This window comes from Dendropsophus ebraccatus, chromosome 13 (assembly GCF_027789765.1).
Source record: "Dendropsophus ebraccatus isolate aDenEbr1 chromosome 13, aDenEbr1.pat, whole genome shotgun sequence".
In the NCBI taxonomy this organism is placed as follows: Eukaryota; Metazoa; Chordata; class Amphibia; order Anura; family Hylidae; genus Dendropsophus; species Dendropsophus ebraccatus.
The window spans coordinates 52,166,761-52,183,316 of record NC_091466.1 but is presented as its reverse complement, the minus strand read 5'-3'; the positions used below and the strand labels follow the sequence as shown (position 1 = coordinate 52,183,316).

General features: G+C 39.2%; 1 protein-coding gene across 1 annotated transcript; it reads right to left on the bottom strand.

The window, feature by feature from the left end:
• Positions 1–3,246: 3,246 nt before the first annotated feature.
• On the bottom strand, positions 3,247–8,008 carry FOXA1 (forkhead box A1). Its single transcript, XM_069949992.1, has 2 exons — positions 7,572–8,008; positions 3,247–5,619 (listed from the first exon to the last, which is right to left on the bottom strand). The coding sequence occupies exons 1-2, from the start codon at positions 7,641–7,643 to the stop codon at positions 4,411–4,413; spliced, it is 1,281 nt and encodes a 426-aa protein (XP_069806093.1). The 5' UTR covers positions 7,644–8,008; the 3' UTR covers positions 3,247–4,410.
• Positions 8,009–16,556: the final 8,548 nt, after the last annotated feature.

Genomic DNA, 16,556 nt, shown 5'->3' with positions numbered 1-16,556 from the left:
GTGATGTGTCCAGAGCTCCATTCTCCCTCCTATATTGTCACTAGTGCAGTGATGTGCCCAGAGCTCCATTCTCCCTCCTATATTGTCACTAGTGCAGTGATGTGTCCAGGGCTCCATTCTCCCTCCTATATTCCCACTAGTGCAGTGATGTGCCCAGAGCTCCATTCTCCCTCCTATATTGTCACTAGTGCAGTGATGTGTCCAGAGCTCCATTCTCCCTCCTATATTCCCACTAGTGCAGTGATGTGCCCAGAGCTCCATTCTCCCTCCTATATCCTCACTAGTGCAGTGATGTGTCCAGAGCTCCAGTCTCCCTCCTATATTCCCACTAGTGCAGTGATGTGCCCAGAGCTCCATTCTCCCTCCTATATTCCCACTAGTGCAGTGATGTGCCCAGAGCTCCATTCTCCTATATTCCCACTAGTGCAGTGATGTGTCCAGAGCTCCATTCTCCCTCCTATATTCCCACTAGTGCAGTGATGTGCCCAGAGCTCCATTCTCCTATATTCCCACTAGTGCAGTGATGTGCCCAGAGCTCCATTCTCCCTCCTATATTCCCACTAGTGCAGTGATGTGCCCAGAGCTCCATTCTCCCTCCTATATTCCCACTAGTGCAGTGATGTGTCCAGAGCTCCATTCTCCTATATTCCCACTAGTGCAGTGATGTGTCCAGAGCTCCATTCTCCCTCTTATATTCCCACTAGTGCAGTGATGTGCCCAGAGCTCCATTCTCCCTCCTATATTCCCACTAGTGCAGTGATGTGCCCAGAGCTCCATTCTCCCTCCTATATTCCCACTAGTGCAGTGATGTGCCCAGAGCTCCATTCTCCCTCCTATATTGTCACTAGTGCAGTGATGTGTCCAGAGCTCCATTCTCCCTCCTATATTCCCACTAGTGCAGTGATGTGCCCAGAGCTCCATTCTCCCTCCTATATCCTCACTAGTGCAGTGATGTGTCCAGAGCTCCAGTCTCCCTCCTATATTCCCACTAGTGCAGTGATGTGTCCAGAGCTCCAGTCTCCCTCCTATATTCCCACTAGTGCAGTGATGTGCCCAGAGCTCCATTCTCCCTCCTATATTCCCACTAGTGCAGTGATGTGTCCAGAGCTCCATTCTCCTATATTCCCACTAGTGCAGTGATGTGCCCAGAGCTCCATTCTCCCTCCTATATACCCACTAGTCCAGTGATGTGCCCAGAGCTCCATTCTCCCTCCTATATTCCCACTAGTGCAGTGATGTGCCCAGAGCTCCATTCTCCCTCCTATATTCCCACTAGTGCAGTGATGTGTCCAGAGCTCCATTCTCCTATATTCCCACTAGTGCAGTGATGTGCCCAGAGCTCCATTCTCCCTCCTATATTCCCACTAGTGCAGTGATGTGCCCAGAGCTCCATTCTCCCTCCTATATTCCCACTAGTGCAGTGATGTGCCCAGAGCTCCATTCTCCCTCCTATATTCCCACTAGTGCAGTGATGTGTCCAGAGCTCCATTCTCCTATATTCCCACTAGTGCAGTGATGTCTCCAGAGCTCCATTCTCCCTCCTATATTCCCACTAGTGCAGTGATGTGCCCAGAGCTCCATTCTCCCTCCTATATCCTCACTAGTGCAGTGATGTGCCCAGAGCTCCATTCTCCCTCCTATATTCCCACTAGTCCAGTGATGTGCCCAGAGCTCCATTCTCCCTCCTATATTCCCACTAGTGCAGTGATGTGCCCAGAGCTCCATTCTCCCTCCTATATTCCCACTAGTGCAGTGATGTGCCCAGAGCTCCATTCTCCCTCCTATATTCCCACTAGTGCAGTGATGTGCCCAGAGCTCCATTCTCCCTCCTATATTCCCACTAGTGCAGTGATGTGCCCAGGGCTCCATTCTCCCTCCTATATTCCCACTAGTGCAGTGATGTGTCCAGAGCTCCATTCTCCCTCCTATATTCCCACTAGTGCAGTGATGTGTCCAGAGCTCCATTCTCCCTCCTATATTCCCACTAGTGCAGTGATGTGTCCAGAGCTCCATTCTCCCTCCTATATCCTCACTAGTGCAGTGATGTGCCCAGAGCTCCATTCTCCCTCCTATATTGTCACTAGTGCAGTGATGTGCCCAGAGCTCCATTCTCCTATATTCCCACTAGTGCAGTGATATGTCCAGAGCTCCATTCTCCCTAATCGTGTCACTTGTTGTCCCTCTGCAGATGCAGTGGATGAAACCTCCAGATCGCTGTGTCCTGCTGCAGAATGCATTTTGACTATTGTATAGCAATACATGACGTGTGTTTGTTTAGCTTAGATGAGTTTTTTTTTTATTTAATACAACTCATTATCTGCACTTTATACATAGGACTGCATGTCCATTTACACTGCACCAACAAACAACAACAAAAAGTAACATTCACCTCTGCTACATCTCTAACTTCCTACTGCATTGTGTTAAATAAGAACAAACAAGTATATATATATATATATATATATATATATATATATATATATATATATATATATGAAAATGAATTCGATGGAACGGAATTTTTTTTTGCAAAAAAATATATATCTATTTGTATTTCAGAATGGAAAAAAAATATAAAAAAAAGTATATTTTCTGTATTTGTTGTATTCAGTCTTTATTTATCTATTTAGACGTGTTTTTTTATTCTTGATACCTTTACTAGGTTGACTAATATCTACCAACTGTTTGGCGAATGACTACAAATCCCAGCATGAACATCAGTAATGATAAACCATGAATAAGTGAATCATTTTGACCTCTTTATTGTCGAATTCAATTTGGGTTAAATTGTGTGTGTGTGTGTGTATATATATGTGTATATATATATATATGTATAGGTTTGTATAAATATATATATATATATATATATATATATATATTTATACAAACCTATACACACATATATATATATATATATATAAAAAACAATTATATATATACTATAATTATATATATATATATATATATATATATATATATATATATATATTTATACGTACATACACAAACTATAATTTTTTCCCCCTATACATCATGTATTTTTGAACCATAATTATTATACCATCATATTTTATATAACGTGATTGGATTCACCTGCTACCACTACTATGATGTATTTGTCTAGTTATATATATGTGTAGTATGTGTAACCTCGTGTGCACACACGTGTATACAAACAATACCGCAACAGTATCGCAAGAATCCCATCTATATATCTCCAGGAACAACAGACTCATTCCTCGCCTCTGTATTTATATCTTTGTTTTATTTTATTTTGTTTTTCTTTCGTTTTTGCTTTTTAAAAATCAAAATATTTTTTAATTACAATTACATTTATAAAATTAAACTTATTTTGAACAATTTGCTTCCGTTTTTTTGTTTATTTATTGAACCATTATTTAAACCATCATAAAACCAAAAGCCGGGGGGAGGGAACAAAAAATACATGCAATAAATTACGAGAATCCGGGAAGAACCAAGAATCATCTCCATAAAAAAAAGAGTAAAAACAGTAAAAGACCCCTCTGCTCTTCTGCTCTGCCTTGTCCCTTGGGGGGCTACAATAACCTGTATGTATTTTTAGATATGGGCACAGTCTGTGTGTTGACCCCAATAGAGACTCTAATGTAAGTGACCTATGTTTCTTTGTATAACACTATAAGAAATCAAATACAAATACAATAAAAAGGAAAAAAAATTATAGCAAAGCTAAACCATGGGTGGGACGTTTTTACTGCCAGGCTAAAGCCAGTATGGTAATGTCCCCCCAACCTGTGGCTCTCCAGCTGTTGCAAAACTACAACTCCCAGCATGCCCTGACAGCCGAAGGCTGTCAGGGCATGCTGGGAGTTGTAGTTTTTGTAACAGCTGAGGAGCTGCAGATCGAGAAACAGTGCAGTATGGCAAAGCCTCAATATCCAGTTATTCTTCCCAGTAACAAAATAAAATCCAGCCCAGGTGACACAGACCTAAAGCAAAGTAGAAATGTAACTTTTTTTTTTGTTGTTTTTTTTTTTCACAGCACAAATGTCCTTCACAATTTTTGGAGTAAATATATATAAAACCATAATGTGATTTTTCCTCTTCTTCTTCTTTTCCTCTTGCAATTATTACTATTATTATTATTACAGCCCCAGAAACCCCCTCGTGTGTAAACTTGTCTAGAAACTGATAGACATTTAGCAATATATACAGGATAGACAGTTTCTTTAAATACAACCAGAAGCAGCTTTTGAGTTGACCTCTGTGCTTTTTTATATTACATTGGACAGATCTCCAAAAAAAACTGCACTTTGTCTCTCTTTTTTTTTTGTATGAAGCAAATAGGTTAATAGAGTAACAGTCTTAGAACAGTTTATACAAATGGAGGGAAAAGGGGAGAAGGGTGTCCACCACCATAGTCAGGAATGATTAGGACGTATTAAGGACTGGCCTGGAGTAGACCCCTTGATAGTATGTAGGCTCCAGTGCTGATGGTTCTATAGTCCCTCTTCCAGACATAGAGGTACTGCCCAGGGACATGGTTGGCAGGGCCCCACCATAGGAGGAATACTGTTGCAGAGCCTGCTCATAAGCTTTGAAGTCCAGTTTGTGCTGTTGTTCAGATGAAGACATCAGGTTGTTGATGGAGAAGGGGTGGTTGAAGGAGTAGTGAGGGTCTCCTTTAAGGTGAAGGTGGGACTCATGGACTAAAGAGTGAGAAGTATGTGATGGGATTGGTGATGGACCTCCACCCACTTGTGGCTTCATCTCTCCATTAGATCCACCATGATCCAGGGACTGTGGACTGCTGGATGGGTTGGACATGGAAGAATTACTGTCCATTTGGTTGGACTTGCCATGGACCCGGTGTAAGGGAGATGAAGAACCAGATTGGTCCTTCCTGCCATCTTGGGACCCTTTGCCACCTTGTTGCTTCTCACACTTGAACCTCTTCTGCCTCCTGAGATAGCAGCCATTCTCAAACATGTTCCCAGAGTCGGGGTGCAGAGTCCAGTAGGAGCCTTTGCCAGGTTTATCTGGGGACCTGGCCACCTTAACAAAACAATCATTGAAGGATAGAGAGTGCCTGATGGAGTTCTGCCACCTCTGCTGGTTCTGTCTGTAATAAGGGAAGAGGTCCATGATCCACTGGTAGATCTCACTCAGGGTCAGCATCTTACTGGGGGCCTGCTGGATGGCCATGGTGATCAATGAGATGTAGGAGTAGGGGGGCTTAGCATGGGGGTAACTTCTCCGAAAGGTTTTGGTGTCTCTGGTCCTGTTGATGTTAGAAGGGGCATATGCCATGGGGCTCATGCCTGAGTTCATGCTGGAATAGGGGCTGAGACTGTTCATGGAGGCTTGCTGGGCAGACATGGCGTTCATATTGGTCGGGCTGAGAGCGCTGCCCATGGTTGGCACCCCAGATCCCATGCCATTCATAGCGCTGGAGGGGGCAGCACCCATTCCTGACATGCCGCTGGGACTCAAACCCGGTGCCAGCCCTGAGTTGGCATAAGACATATTAAAAGATCCCGGGGTTATGTTGTTGCTGGAGCTCATGTTATTCATGGTCATGTAAGTGTTCATAGGTGCCAATCCTTGAGTCATGTTGTTAACCGGGACTGAAGAATAAGCCTGGTGGGGGAGCAAGAGAAAGAGTCAAAAACATGAAAAATATGATCTCCATACCCTATCGTGTGCAATCCAATGCCCAAATGTATAGATCGAAAGGGTAAAGTGTAATCATTTAGTAATACTTTTATTCTAATTTCATTGCCCCCCTCTTAGATACAACAAAATGAACCCCAATCTACGTTAAATATATCTGGTCATATAGATAATAGTAAATAATTTATATCAAATAGACAAAATCCCCTTAAAGGGTTAAGGTCAAAATGGAAAACTTTCAGATGCTAAAATAGTAGTAGTAATAGTAATATTATTATTAATTATTATTATTATTATTATTATTAAGAAGAAGAAGAAGACGACGAAGAAGAAAAATGATGATTTCGATAATAATAACAACAATAATAATAATAATAATAATTTGATAATAATAGGAAGAAGAAGAAAAAGGATAGTAGTAGTAGTAGCAGCAATAATAATAATAATAATAATAATAATAATAATAGTAATATGTTGTTGTATTAATAAACAATAGAAAAAAAATAGATTTCTATGTAGTCATCCGACAATGGAATGTTTGTAGAATTCAATGGTATATTATATGAACCTGAAAGGGTTTCATTATTATTATTATTTTATTTTATTTTGAGCAGAAATAGCTTGTCATAAATGACGACCCGACCACCCAGTTCCTCAATATTTCCCCCCTTCCTTGTAATATTATCCATTCACCTACCTTATGTTTCTATGCATAGAATGTTTCATTGTTGCCTAATTCCCAGGTATACAATGTAATCTTCTAACTCCAGATAAACGTTCATTAGACATTATTCACTTCTGGAGTTACATTGAATATCCTATTGTGTTTCACTTAGCAGAAACAATACGGTTTGGGGCTTAACATCACCTATAGGTGACAATGAGTTCTAATAGAAGTAAATACCTGGCTCCCTTTACAGAATAAGGCTCGGAAATTCTGCAAGCTTCTAGGGTTTCAGAGCAGAGGAGGCAACAATGGATTAACCATTTATTACTATTATAAATATAGCTACAATGTATTAACCATATGTTATTATTACTATTATAAATATGGCTACAATGTATTAACCATTTGTTCTTGTTACTATTATAAATATGGCTACAATGTATTAACCATTTGTTCTTATTACTATTATAAATATAGCTACAATGTATTAACCATTTGTTATTACTACTATTATAAATGTTGCTACAATGTTGCATATTAAAGCGATGTGGGCCTGAAGCTTCTCCTTAGGAAAGTTTTGGCTATTCCCCAGCCTGTCCCATTGAACTGACACTATTAGAACTCATATAGTAAAGTATTAAGAATAAGACCTGTGACTCTCCAGCTGTTGCAAACCTACAACTCCCATCATCTCTGTCCTGGTATGATGGACGTTGTAGTTTTATAACAGCCATAGGTTGGGTAACACTAAAGACTAGCTATAAAATTAGGAAAGCTATACCCTGTATAGGAGGGGGGGGGGGGGCAGTAATTCTTCCTATGAAGTACCACATGGCAGAGAAAGTTTATAGCACATAGTAAAGGAGAACCTACCTGGTTTATATAGGTCATCCTAACTGAATAACTACAAGGAATTAGGGTCAAACCAGCAAACTTCATATTGCTATGGGGTCTATAAGAACAGAGAAGAGGTGGCTATAAAGTGGAGCATGGCTACATATACACTCCAGGTAAAGTGACCATGAAGTTTGGGGCATCCATACTCCTCTTAAAAACAGATCCCTTAGGGAACAAAGTTTGAGAGACGTCTGTTACCTAGAGGAACTGGTTCCACCTCACTCTTCTTCTACCTGCCTACGCTAAACTGGAACAATACAAACTAGAAGTTGAAAAAAAGTCTAAAGAAGTCTGAGCAGCTGATCCAGAGTTCTCCTGTGTATAGCAGTATATAGATAGAAGGGGTTCTTCTTACCTCCTGAGTGTCCTGGTAGTAGTTGCTCCAGTCTGTTGTCTCATGTCCTTCCATTTTTACAATTCCTAACATCCTGGATCCCAAATGCCTAAGTGAAACATTCAGCCCACTATTCCAAGAAGTGGAGGGGGGAAAGGTGGTAGAGAAGGTGACCAGAAGAGGTGGTGGTGGGGGTGAGCAGAGTGACAGGCTGCTCTGCTCTCTGTCCCCTAAATCAAATGGCAGCAGGAGGGGAACTGGGAAAGTGCAGAGTGAGAGCTGATGTGGATCTTACGTTGGAGAAAGGACTTCCCTCTTTCTTGTTTCTCCTCCTCTTCTTCTTCCCTCACTCCCTCCTTCCTTCCTCACACACGTCTCTCCATGAGCTGGCTGCACCTTAGAGCATACAGCATAGAGAGCTACACCTGTCTTACACCCATGGGAGAGCACTCTGAGCAAAGTTCTCTGAAAGGGAGGCCCCAGGTATAGAGATGTGTTATCCCTGTGACCCACCCCACTACTAATAGCAAACCAATGGTAAGGAGAGGTAAGGAACCCCCTCCTCCTCCTGCTGCTGCTGCTGCATGAAAAGTCCTCAAGCTGGGGAGAAGAAGAAGACACACAATTGTATGAATGCTAAATTAAAGGTATAAAATCAGTTTTGAGAGTGGATTGTTGAAAGTGTCCTAATAAAAGAAAAAAAAAATAATAAAAAATAAACGATAAAAAATAATAATGAACAATAGAACATAGTAAATAACAGTAATAATAATATTGGCAATCATATGTTTCATTGTTAAACTGTTTTGCACATCGTGTTTATATTATTATTATTATTATTATTATTATTATTATTTCACATTGTATTGTGTTCCATATGTTATTCTTTTATTTTGTATTTAATTATATATTTGCAATAAATAAGGCTTTATATCTACTTGCATCTCTAATATATAATAAATACAAAATAATAGAATAACATATGGAACACAATACAATATATATATATATATATATATATATATATATATATATATATATATATATACATAAATAATCTATCTATATTTAATTTCAAATTTATTCATTTTTTATACTTCACAAAAAAAAAACAAGCTTTCTACACTCCAGTCCTGTTTAATGTCCATCAGTGATTGTGGAACCACAAGTCCCGTAAGTTTTTTTTTTTTTTTTTTTTTATTCTCATGACAGCTGTTTCAAAAAGGAATAAAAAAAACCCTCTCCTGTAAGTAATGTTATAGTAGTAGAAAGAAAGGGCATAGCCATAGTAAATACACACACACACAGCTTTCTGTAATGTTCTCACGTGCAAACAAATGTACAAACAGCCACAACACAAATATGAAGCTGAAATCCACACACATTACCGTCCCACATTATGTGCACAAGCGCCCAATTCACACTAAATAGCGACTGGATGCAAATAGATGCAAAGTCATTATTTATTAAAAGGAAAGGTCAGCTCTTACATCACCAGATTTGCATATTTTTGTTGCAATTTTGAAGGTCTCAGCTGTGAGGGGTTTAATGACATCTGTGCATTATTTGTAGAGGCTATATATATATATATATATATATATATATATATGATGTTCATATAAAAAAGTAAATAAAAAATAAATAAAATAATATATATATATTATATATAATATTAAATATTACTATAATAATTTATCAGAAAATAATAAACAATAATCCACCCTAGTAAGATAATGCTTCACTAAAACCTGGGTTGATATAGGTGTATTTATGATAATTCATTAACTTTACTATTTACATCACAGTTATTTTTAATATTTTACATACATTAGCCAATTTTTTGCATCTTGGTAAATTTTTAATAATTCACATACATTACCCAATTGTTTGCATTTTGGAAAAATAAATGTTTTGGCACCAGTCTTTAGTTTAATTATTTATTTATTTATTTATTTATTTATTATTATTGCTGTTGTTGTATTTTAATTACTATTATGTTATTTATTTCAATAAAAAGAAATTCCCAGGGGAATAAAAACCATTCCATTTGTACATAAATAAATAAATAAAATAAAACAATACAAGGACTAAAACTTGATTGTTTGTTGACTCAGGTGAAATAAAGAGTTGACACAAAAGGCTGAGACACATCCACACTAATAGTATCATCCAATCCTGGACAGCATGTCCTGTACACCTAAGATTAACCCTTTAATGGTTCCTCCACCTGCAAATTCTGGCTAAAGTGTATTGTAGGTAATAGAATTGTGAATGCCCTGTGATATATTCCTTTCTCAGGAGACTCTCTGGTGAACCAATACAGCACAGAAGAGAAGACTCTGATGGTGATCTTAAGAATAAGCATTTTAAATCAGAGAAGCCTGCAGAAGCCCTAGTTAAATGTTAACAGGATAACATCATAAATCCCTTAACCCGTTCTCTCCTTACTTTCTCAAGGAGTAAGAATAATTTTAGTTTAGATCCATAACCAATGCTGTCTATTTGTATGCATATACTGTATATTATGGTATCTTAGCTAATGGTGTATATTGTGCAGGATTTATTATAATCTCACACCCTTAGCACCACAGGGGCCTGCAAGACATGGCGGAGCCTTCAACGCTCATCTGTCAGCAAAAAAGTTTTTGAACAAAAAGTGGCATGTGGAATACTTGAGTTTAAGGTGCAGCTCTGGCACCCAACTGGTTAATGCAAACAGAACTTTGGAAATACATAGAGTATTTTATGTGTTAATGTCTAAGAAACCAAGGACTATAATGCAAAGAGAGCAATTACTTAGCATGGGCATTTCCTCAATAGTGCAAAAGATGCAAAAGAAAGATATCTATATCCGTATCTTTATATATATGTTGGTGCCTGCTCTAAATCAAGCATATGGTTTTCATATGTTTTGATATTTTTTTATATGTGCCAATATTACAATATAATACAATACAATATTACATATAATACAATAATATTTTCTGTGATTAAAAAAAAAAGAAGAAGAAATTTTATAACAATTGAATATATAACTAACTTTTTTTTTTTTTTTTTTATTACCCCTTACCTGCAATAACTTCTGGCTACCTGTAGGTGTTACCTGTTTCAAGATATGCGGATAACAATTCAATTGCTAAGTTTGCAAATATTTATCTTTAGACAAGGCATGCTAAAAATAATTCAATTTTAATAATATTTCCCTTTAAGGACTAGGAAGAGGTCATGGGAAGGATCAATAGAACAATATTGTGCATATATTTTATTGTGTTAGGCTATGTTCACACAACGTCTTTTCATCTCCGTTGAGTTTTGAGTCTAAAATAACAGACGTTATTTAGCAGCCTGACCTCCCCTTAGTGCACTGACGGGTGTTTGTACATTATACTAGTTTGGAATTGCTAATTGGCCTTTGGCTGTGGCTTAATTGAAAAGTCCATTGAATGTAATAGTAAAAACGGAGACAGAACGGTGACAAAAGAAAAACTGTGTGTGAACAACAAATAAAAAACGTCCGCTGTTTGCAAAAGACGTCTGAAAATAATGTTCATTATTTTGACGCCCGCGGCAAAAACTTCCGTTATTCAATACGCTGTGCGCATTGGACGTCAGTCTTCCAATTGACTTCAATGCATTGCATTGCAGTCAGTTAAATCTCGGCAAAAACGGACGTTATTTTAAATATGAAAATCGGCCGCCTTTTTTTAAAATATTTTTGACGTTGTGTGAACATAGCCATACGCTGTAATCTGCTCAATAGGTATCCATAAGTGCTGCCAGCTTCTATGCGGGTATATTCATGTTGGCATATCCTGATACTTCTTCTTCTGGGCTAATAAGAGTGGATACACACGCAAACACATCTATCCAACTCACTTTAAAAATTGTTGCATTGTAATTGTTAAGTAAACCTGTTTCTAATCATTCATATTCCCTATATGAAATACATGAGATATTCAGATTTTCCTATAAATGTAAATATTTGGTTTAGAAAAACAAATGGTCTGGTTTCTAATCGAATCTTCTAATTCTCTTCAACCAGGGGAAATTAATTTTTCTCCACATTCATAATGGTTGGATGGCTTCTCCTGATGCCTACGTATATTATATACAGCATAGGTTTATACTGTAAGGTGTTTGTGTTTTTTTTTTCTTCCAAATTCACTGGTACCTTCTAACACCCTAAAAACATACTGATAGGTTAACTGGCTTCCTATTTACATTGAGAATGTAAATGTTGATAATCTGTGTACAGCGCTGCAGAATATGAAGGAAATATTTGTGAATACTGTGTACATTGTTAATAAATATCTACAAATGGATGAACCAGCAGCACTCTGTTCTTGTAAAATTCAAATGTGAATTTATTCCATCAAAAGGTTGCGACGTTTCAACCACCTCTCGCCTTTCTCAAGCAGACCGCGAGAGGCGGTTGAAATGTTGCAATTTTTGGATGGAATAAATTCAGGTTTGAATTCTACAAGAATGGAGGGCTGCTAGTTTATCCATTTCTATATAATTGCGGACCCGAGTCAAAAGTCTCAACTGCTGGCACCATTAATTATTTGGAGTAGTGCTTCTCTCATCCTGAAGTATCTCTATCTATCTATCTACTTTGTATTTATCTATCTATAGCTGCATACCATCAGTTATTAAACAAAGCCCCCCTTACACACTTTGGTTTATTTCACATTGCCCCCCCCCCCCCTAAAAAAAAACAAAACCAAAAAACTCTATAACATTGCGGTTGTTGCTTATAATGCCATGGTTTAACCCTTGGCATTCCTAAGCAAGGGCTGCAGCAGGTGCCTGTTTTCCACGAAAGAGTTAAAAGTTCACAATCCGGGAAATTCCAATAACTTACTACCGCAGCCACCGTCATGTATAGAAAAGGTCATTCTGTTCCACACAGGAGAGCAAACAAAATGGAAGTGGGCTTTAGAATAGAACAGGGTTAAATACTCCAGATAGATGCAGCCAAAGAGACGCAGAATGTAAATAATGGGAAGTAATTGGGGGGGCTGGAATGTGAGCAAACCAGTGTCCCCAAGGCTAAAGTAAACTGCAATGCAAAACAATGCAAACAAGCCCCTCAAACAATGCTGACAGTTATCGAACTGCTGGCTCAGAGGTTACAAGATCCTGAGGTTATTTTCCCCCTTTCGGCTGTAATATAATTGAAGAACTGTTGACTCTTGGCAGTAGAAGAAATCTTTGTGTGTGCATAAAATATCTGCAAAGTCCCAGCGCCTCCTGCTGATCAACATCCATCCTGTGTCATAGATGTGCGGCTCACATGGCGTTCTTTATGTATATCTAGAGATGGAGCCTGATCATTCCGCATTTGAATACCGGTGGCTGAAGAAGGTGGATGTAGCCCTAGGGAGACCGGGAAAACATGGATACTGCCATAGGCTCTAGCTGAGCTCTTGTTTATATATACCATATATTCCGGCGTATAAGACGACCGACTGACTTTTGAGAAGATTTTCAGGGGTTTGTCTTATAATGCGGAAAATGTTGACCCTGCTTGACCGTAGCAGGGTTTACGAGCTGGAGCCTTGCTGCTGTCAGGCAGGGGATAACTGAATTTAAAAAAGAACAAAAAACAACAATTTAACTCACCTGTCATCTGTTCCCGGCAGCTGCACGTCTCCCATCATGTGTGATGCACATTGCCTGCGCCGGAGGTCCCCGAAGCATTCCCGGCAGCCAAGCGTCTCATCGGAGAAGCTCTAAGTCGCTCAGCTGCTGAAAGAGCTTCAGGGACCTACGGCACAGGCAGTGTCTCAGCATCACACTGCCTGCGTCAAGAAAATGAAGGGAGACAGGTGAGTTGAATTGTTTTTTTTGTTTTGTTTTTTTTTCATAGCGGTTGTCACATATGGTGGGGATGTGGCCGCTTTTGAGCTCCCCCCATCATATGCAGCGACCATACCTGGCGTATAAGACGACCTTGAATATTTTTCAGGTCAGGCAACAAAGGGTGGTTCTGACTGCTTTTATCAATATCTACTCAGCGCCAGCTTGGTAGGTGGTTAGGGAAACATTTGACCAGTAGCTATCTCTGCTGACCTCCCCATAGACATGAATGTCCAGCATGGATGTATGTTTACGTGTCTTCTATGGAGAAGGAGGAGTATCCTACAGCCAGACATCTCTGGCAGCAGCTTAAAGGGGTTATCCAGCGCTACAAAAACATGGCCACTTTCCCCCTACGGTTGTCTCCAGATTGGGTTAAATGAACGTATGTTCATTGCAAGCTGTGGTGTGATACCTCATGGATTGGGACCATTTTTCTTAATTGGCTTTCTTGGAGGGGGATAAGATACTGGTTATCTGTCCCCCAAGTGAAGTAAGTGAATTTCGCATTATATTTAGCACTTTGGTTCATTTTGAGCGCGGTCCCTTCTTCTTGTTTTTCTCTTTTTGGTTCTCCAGATTGGGTGGGGTTTTGAAACTCAGTTCCATTGAAGTAAATGGAGCTTGATTGCAAACCGCACCTGAACTGGAGACAACAGTAGGGGGAAAAGTGGCCATGTTTTTATAGCGTTGGATAACCCCTTTAACTTCAAATCCCACATGCTTAAAGGGGTAATTCACAAAAAAAATCTTTCAAATCAATAGGTGCCAGAAAGTGAAAAAGATTTGTCATTAAGGCCGCATTCAAACGTTCCGTGTTCTGCACAGAACACGGATGTGGAATGCATGTAACCGACTTCCCCACCACCACCCCGCCCGGGCAGCATCTGTAATTAGATGCTGAGAGCAGGGGTAACTGTATGCATATGCACCGCACTGTAATGAAGCCGCATGGCGAATAGAAGTCCTTACTTCTATAAGAAATGTTGTCTTCCAGTACTTATTAGCTGCTGTATGTCCTGCAGTAAGTGGTGTATTCTTTTCAGTCTGACACAGTGCTCTCTGCTTCCTCTGTAAATGTCAGGAACTGTCCAAAGCAGTAGTAAAAAAAAAAAAACCTATCCTGCTTTCCAGACTGGAAAGAATATGCCACTTCCATCAGGACATACAGCAGCTGATAAGTACTGGAAGACTTAAGATTTTTTAATAGAAGTAAATTACAAATCTCTGGCACATTCCAGTTGATTCTAAAAAAAAAAGTTTGGTAAACTGCTCCTTTAACCCTTCAACCCTTCTCTCAGGGGAGAAGCTGTGTTAGGAACCTATCAAAACTTTCAGCCGACCGTAGTCTAAATTGCATGTTGACCTTTGCTTTTCAAAATGTACGTCCATATTTAGCTGCATGAAAGCTGTGCCACTTCCCATGAAGCTTCACTCTTACCCTTTAAGCCCCACCCCTTTGTCACATAAGCCTTTGGAAAGTGTTAAAAACACATAATTAAACGTTCTTAAATGAGAAGGTAGCAAATTACTGAGAATACAGAGGATTGAAAACTCTACTGCGCAGGTGTCAAAGTCAGACACTCCAGCTGTTACAAAACTACAATTCCCATCATGCCTGGACAGCCAAAGGCTGTCCAGGCATGATGGGAATTGTAGTTTTGCAACAGCTGGAGGGCCGCAGTTTGACACCCCTAATACTGTTATATGTTTATACTGTACATGTTACTATAATGTATATGACATTGATAGTGTTTCATTAGTGATCCTGTGTCTAGTCATTAGGCTGTTTATACACAGAGACCCAGCATAAATGTTCTAGAAGGGTAATACCAGTCTACATCTGCAAAAGTGCACTTAGTCACACATGAAAGGCCATTGATTAGTGGCCAACATGGTAATATTTACAGTGGCTTACTCCGGGCAAGGGGAGCATTCCTTGCAAAGTGTAATTTGGACATGCCTGCAAATACATAGTCCAGAAGCAAAATTTCAGGGTGAGAATATTCAAATGAAACGATGGATTAAGAAGCTGCATTTACTGTGTTATTTATTGGTTTCAGGAGGGGCACTTTAAGTAACCTTAACCCAAGTGCACTACCATTCATACATAGTGAAGAGATGGGGTGAATAGTCTGATCCAGCTAGTCTAGAATGGGGTCATGTGGCGTCCTTAGGGGTACTCCGGCAAAAACCAACTGGTTTCAGAAAGTTATATAGATTTGTAATTTAATTCTATTTAAAAATCTCAAGTCTTCCCCTACTTATCAGCTGCTGTATGTCCGGCAGGAATTTATGTATTCTTTCCGGTCTGACACAGAACTCTCTGCTGCCACCTCTGTCCGTGATAGGTACTGTCCAGAGCAACAGCAAATCCCCATAGACAGTTCCTGACATGGACAGAGGTGGCAGCAGAGAGCAATGTGTCAGACTGAAAATAAACCATGTCTTCCTGCAGCACATACAGCAGCTGGTAAGTATGGGAAGCATCCATCACCAAATATCCATCCCAGATAAAGTCCTTTTTGCAGTAGTGTCAACTTACCAAAACCACAACCAAACTACATTCATTATCATTAGCTGCATTGTACTGAGATGCAGGCATCACAACATTGTGATCTTTGTGCGATGAGTATTGGGAACTAAGGCTGGGTTCACACTACATTTTTGCAATCCTTTTTTTTTCCATCCGTTTTTGCAAAAAATACATTTGTTTGCATCCATTTTGATGGGGTTTTTTTTCGTTAAAAAAACAGGTGTATTTTGATCCGTTTTTTATTTTATAATGGAAGTCAATGCAAAAATATTTTCAAAAAGTTTTTCCATCTGTTTTTTTTCCCCAGTCGTTTTTTGCAGAATCAGATTGCAAAAATATAGTGTGGACTACCGTTACCCTAGTAATTCAATTTTCCCTAAGAATACAACTGTTTTCCCCCCACTAGTGATCATACACCCATTGATAGATGTGGCTACTGTTGTATTGTATTGTGGATGCAAGCAGATAAACATTCCAGCCATTATCTCATAGATTCCAGTACAGGAGTGAGATGCGTAGCGGGACGCCGGTTTCTATAGTAACACAGCAAACAGATGCTTAAAACCTGTACAGAGATAGTTAAAGCCAAAATACATTAAAGTAAGTTT

Excerpts from the sequence above, each read along its gene's own strand:
- FOXA1 (XM_069949992.1), bottom strand. The coding sequence starts at position 7,643 with ATGTTAGGAATTGTAAAAATGGAAGGACATGAGACAACAGACTGGAGC. Across the intron at positions 5,620-7,571 it reads ACTACCAGGACACTCAGGAG|GCTTATTCTTCAGTCCCGGT; the intron begins GTAAGAAGAACC and ends CTCCCCCACCAG.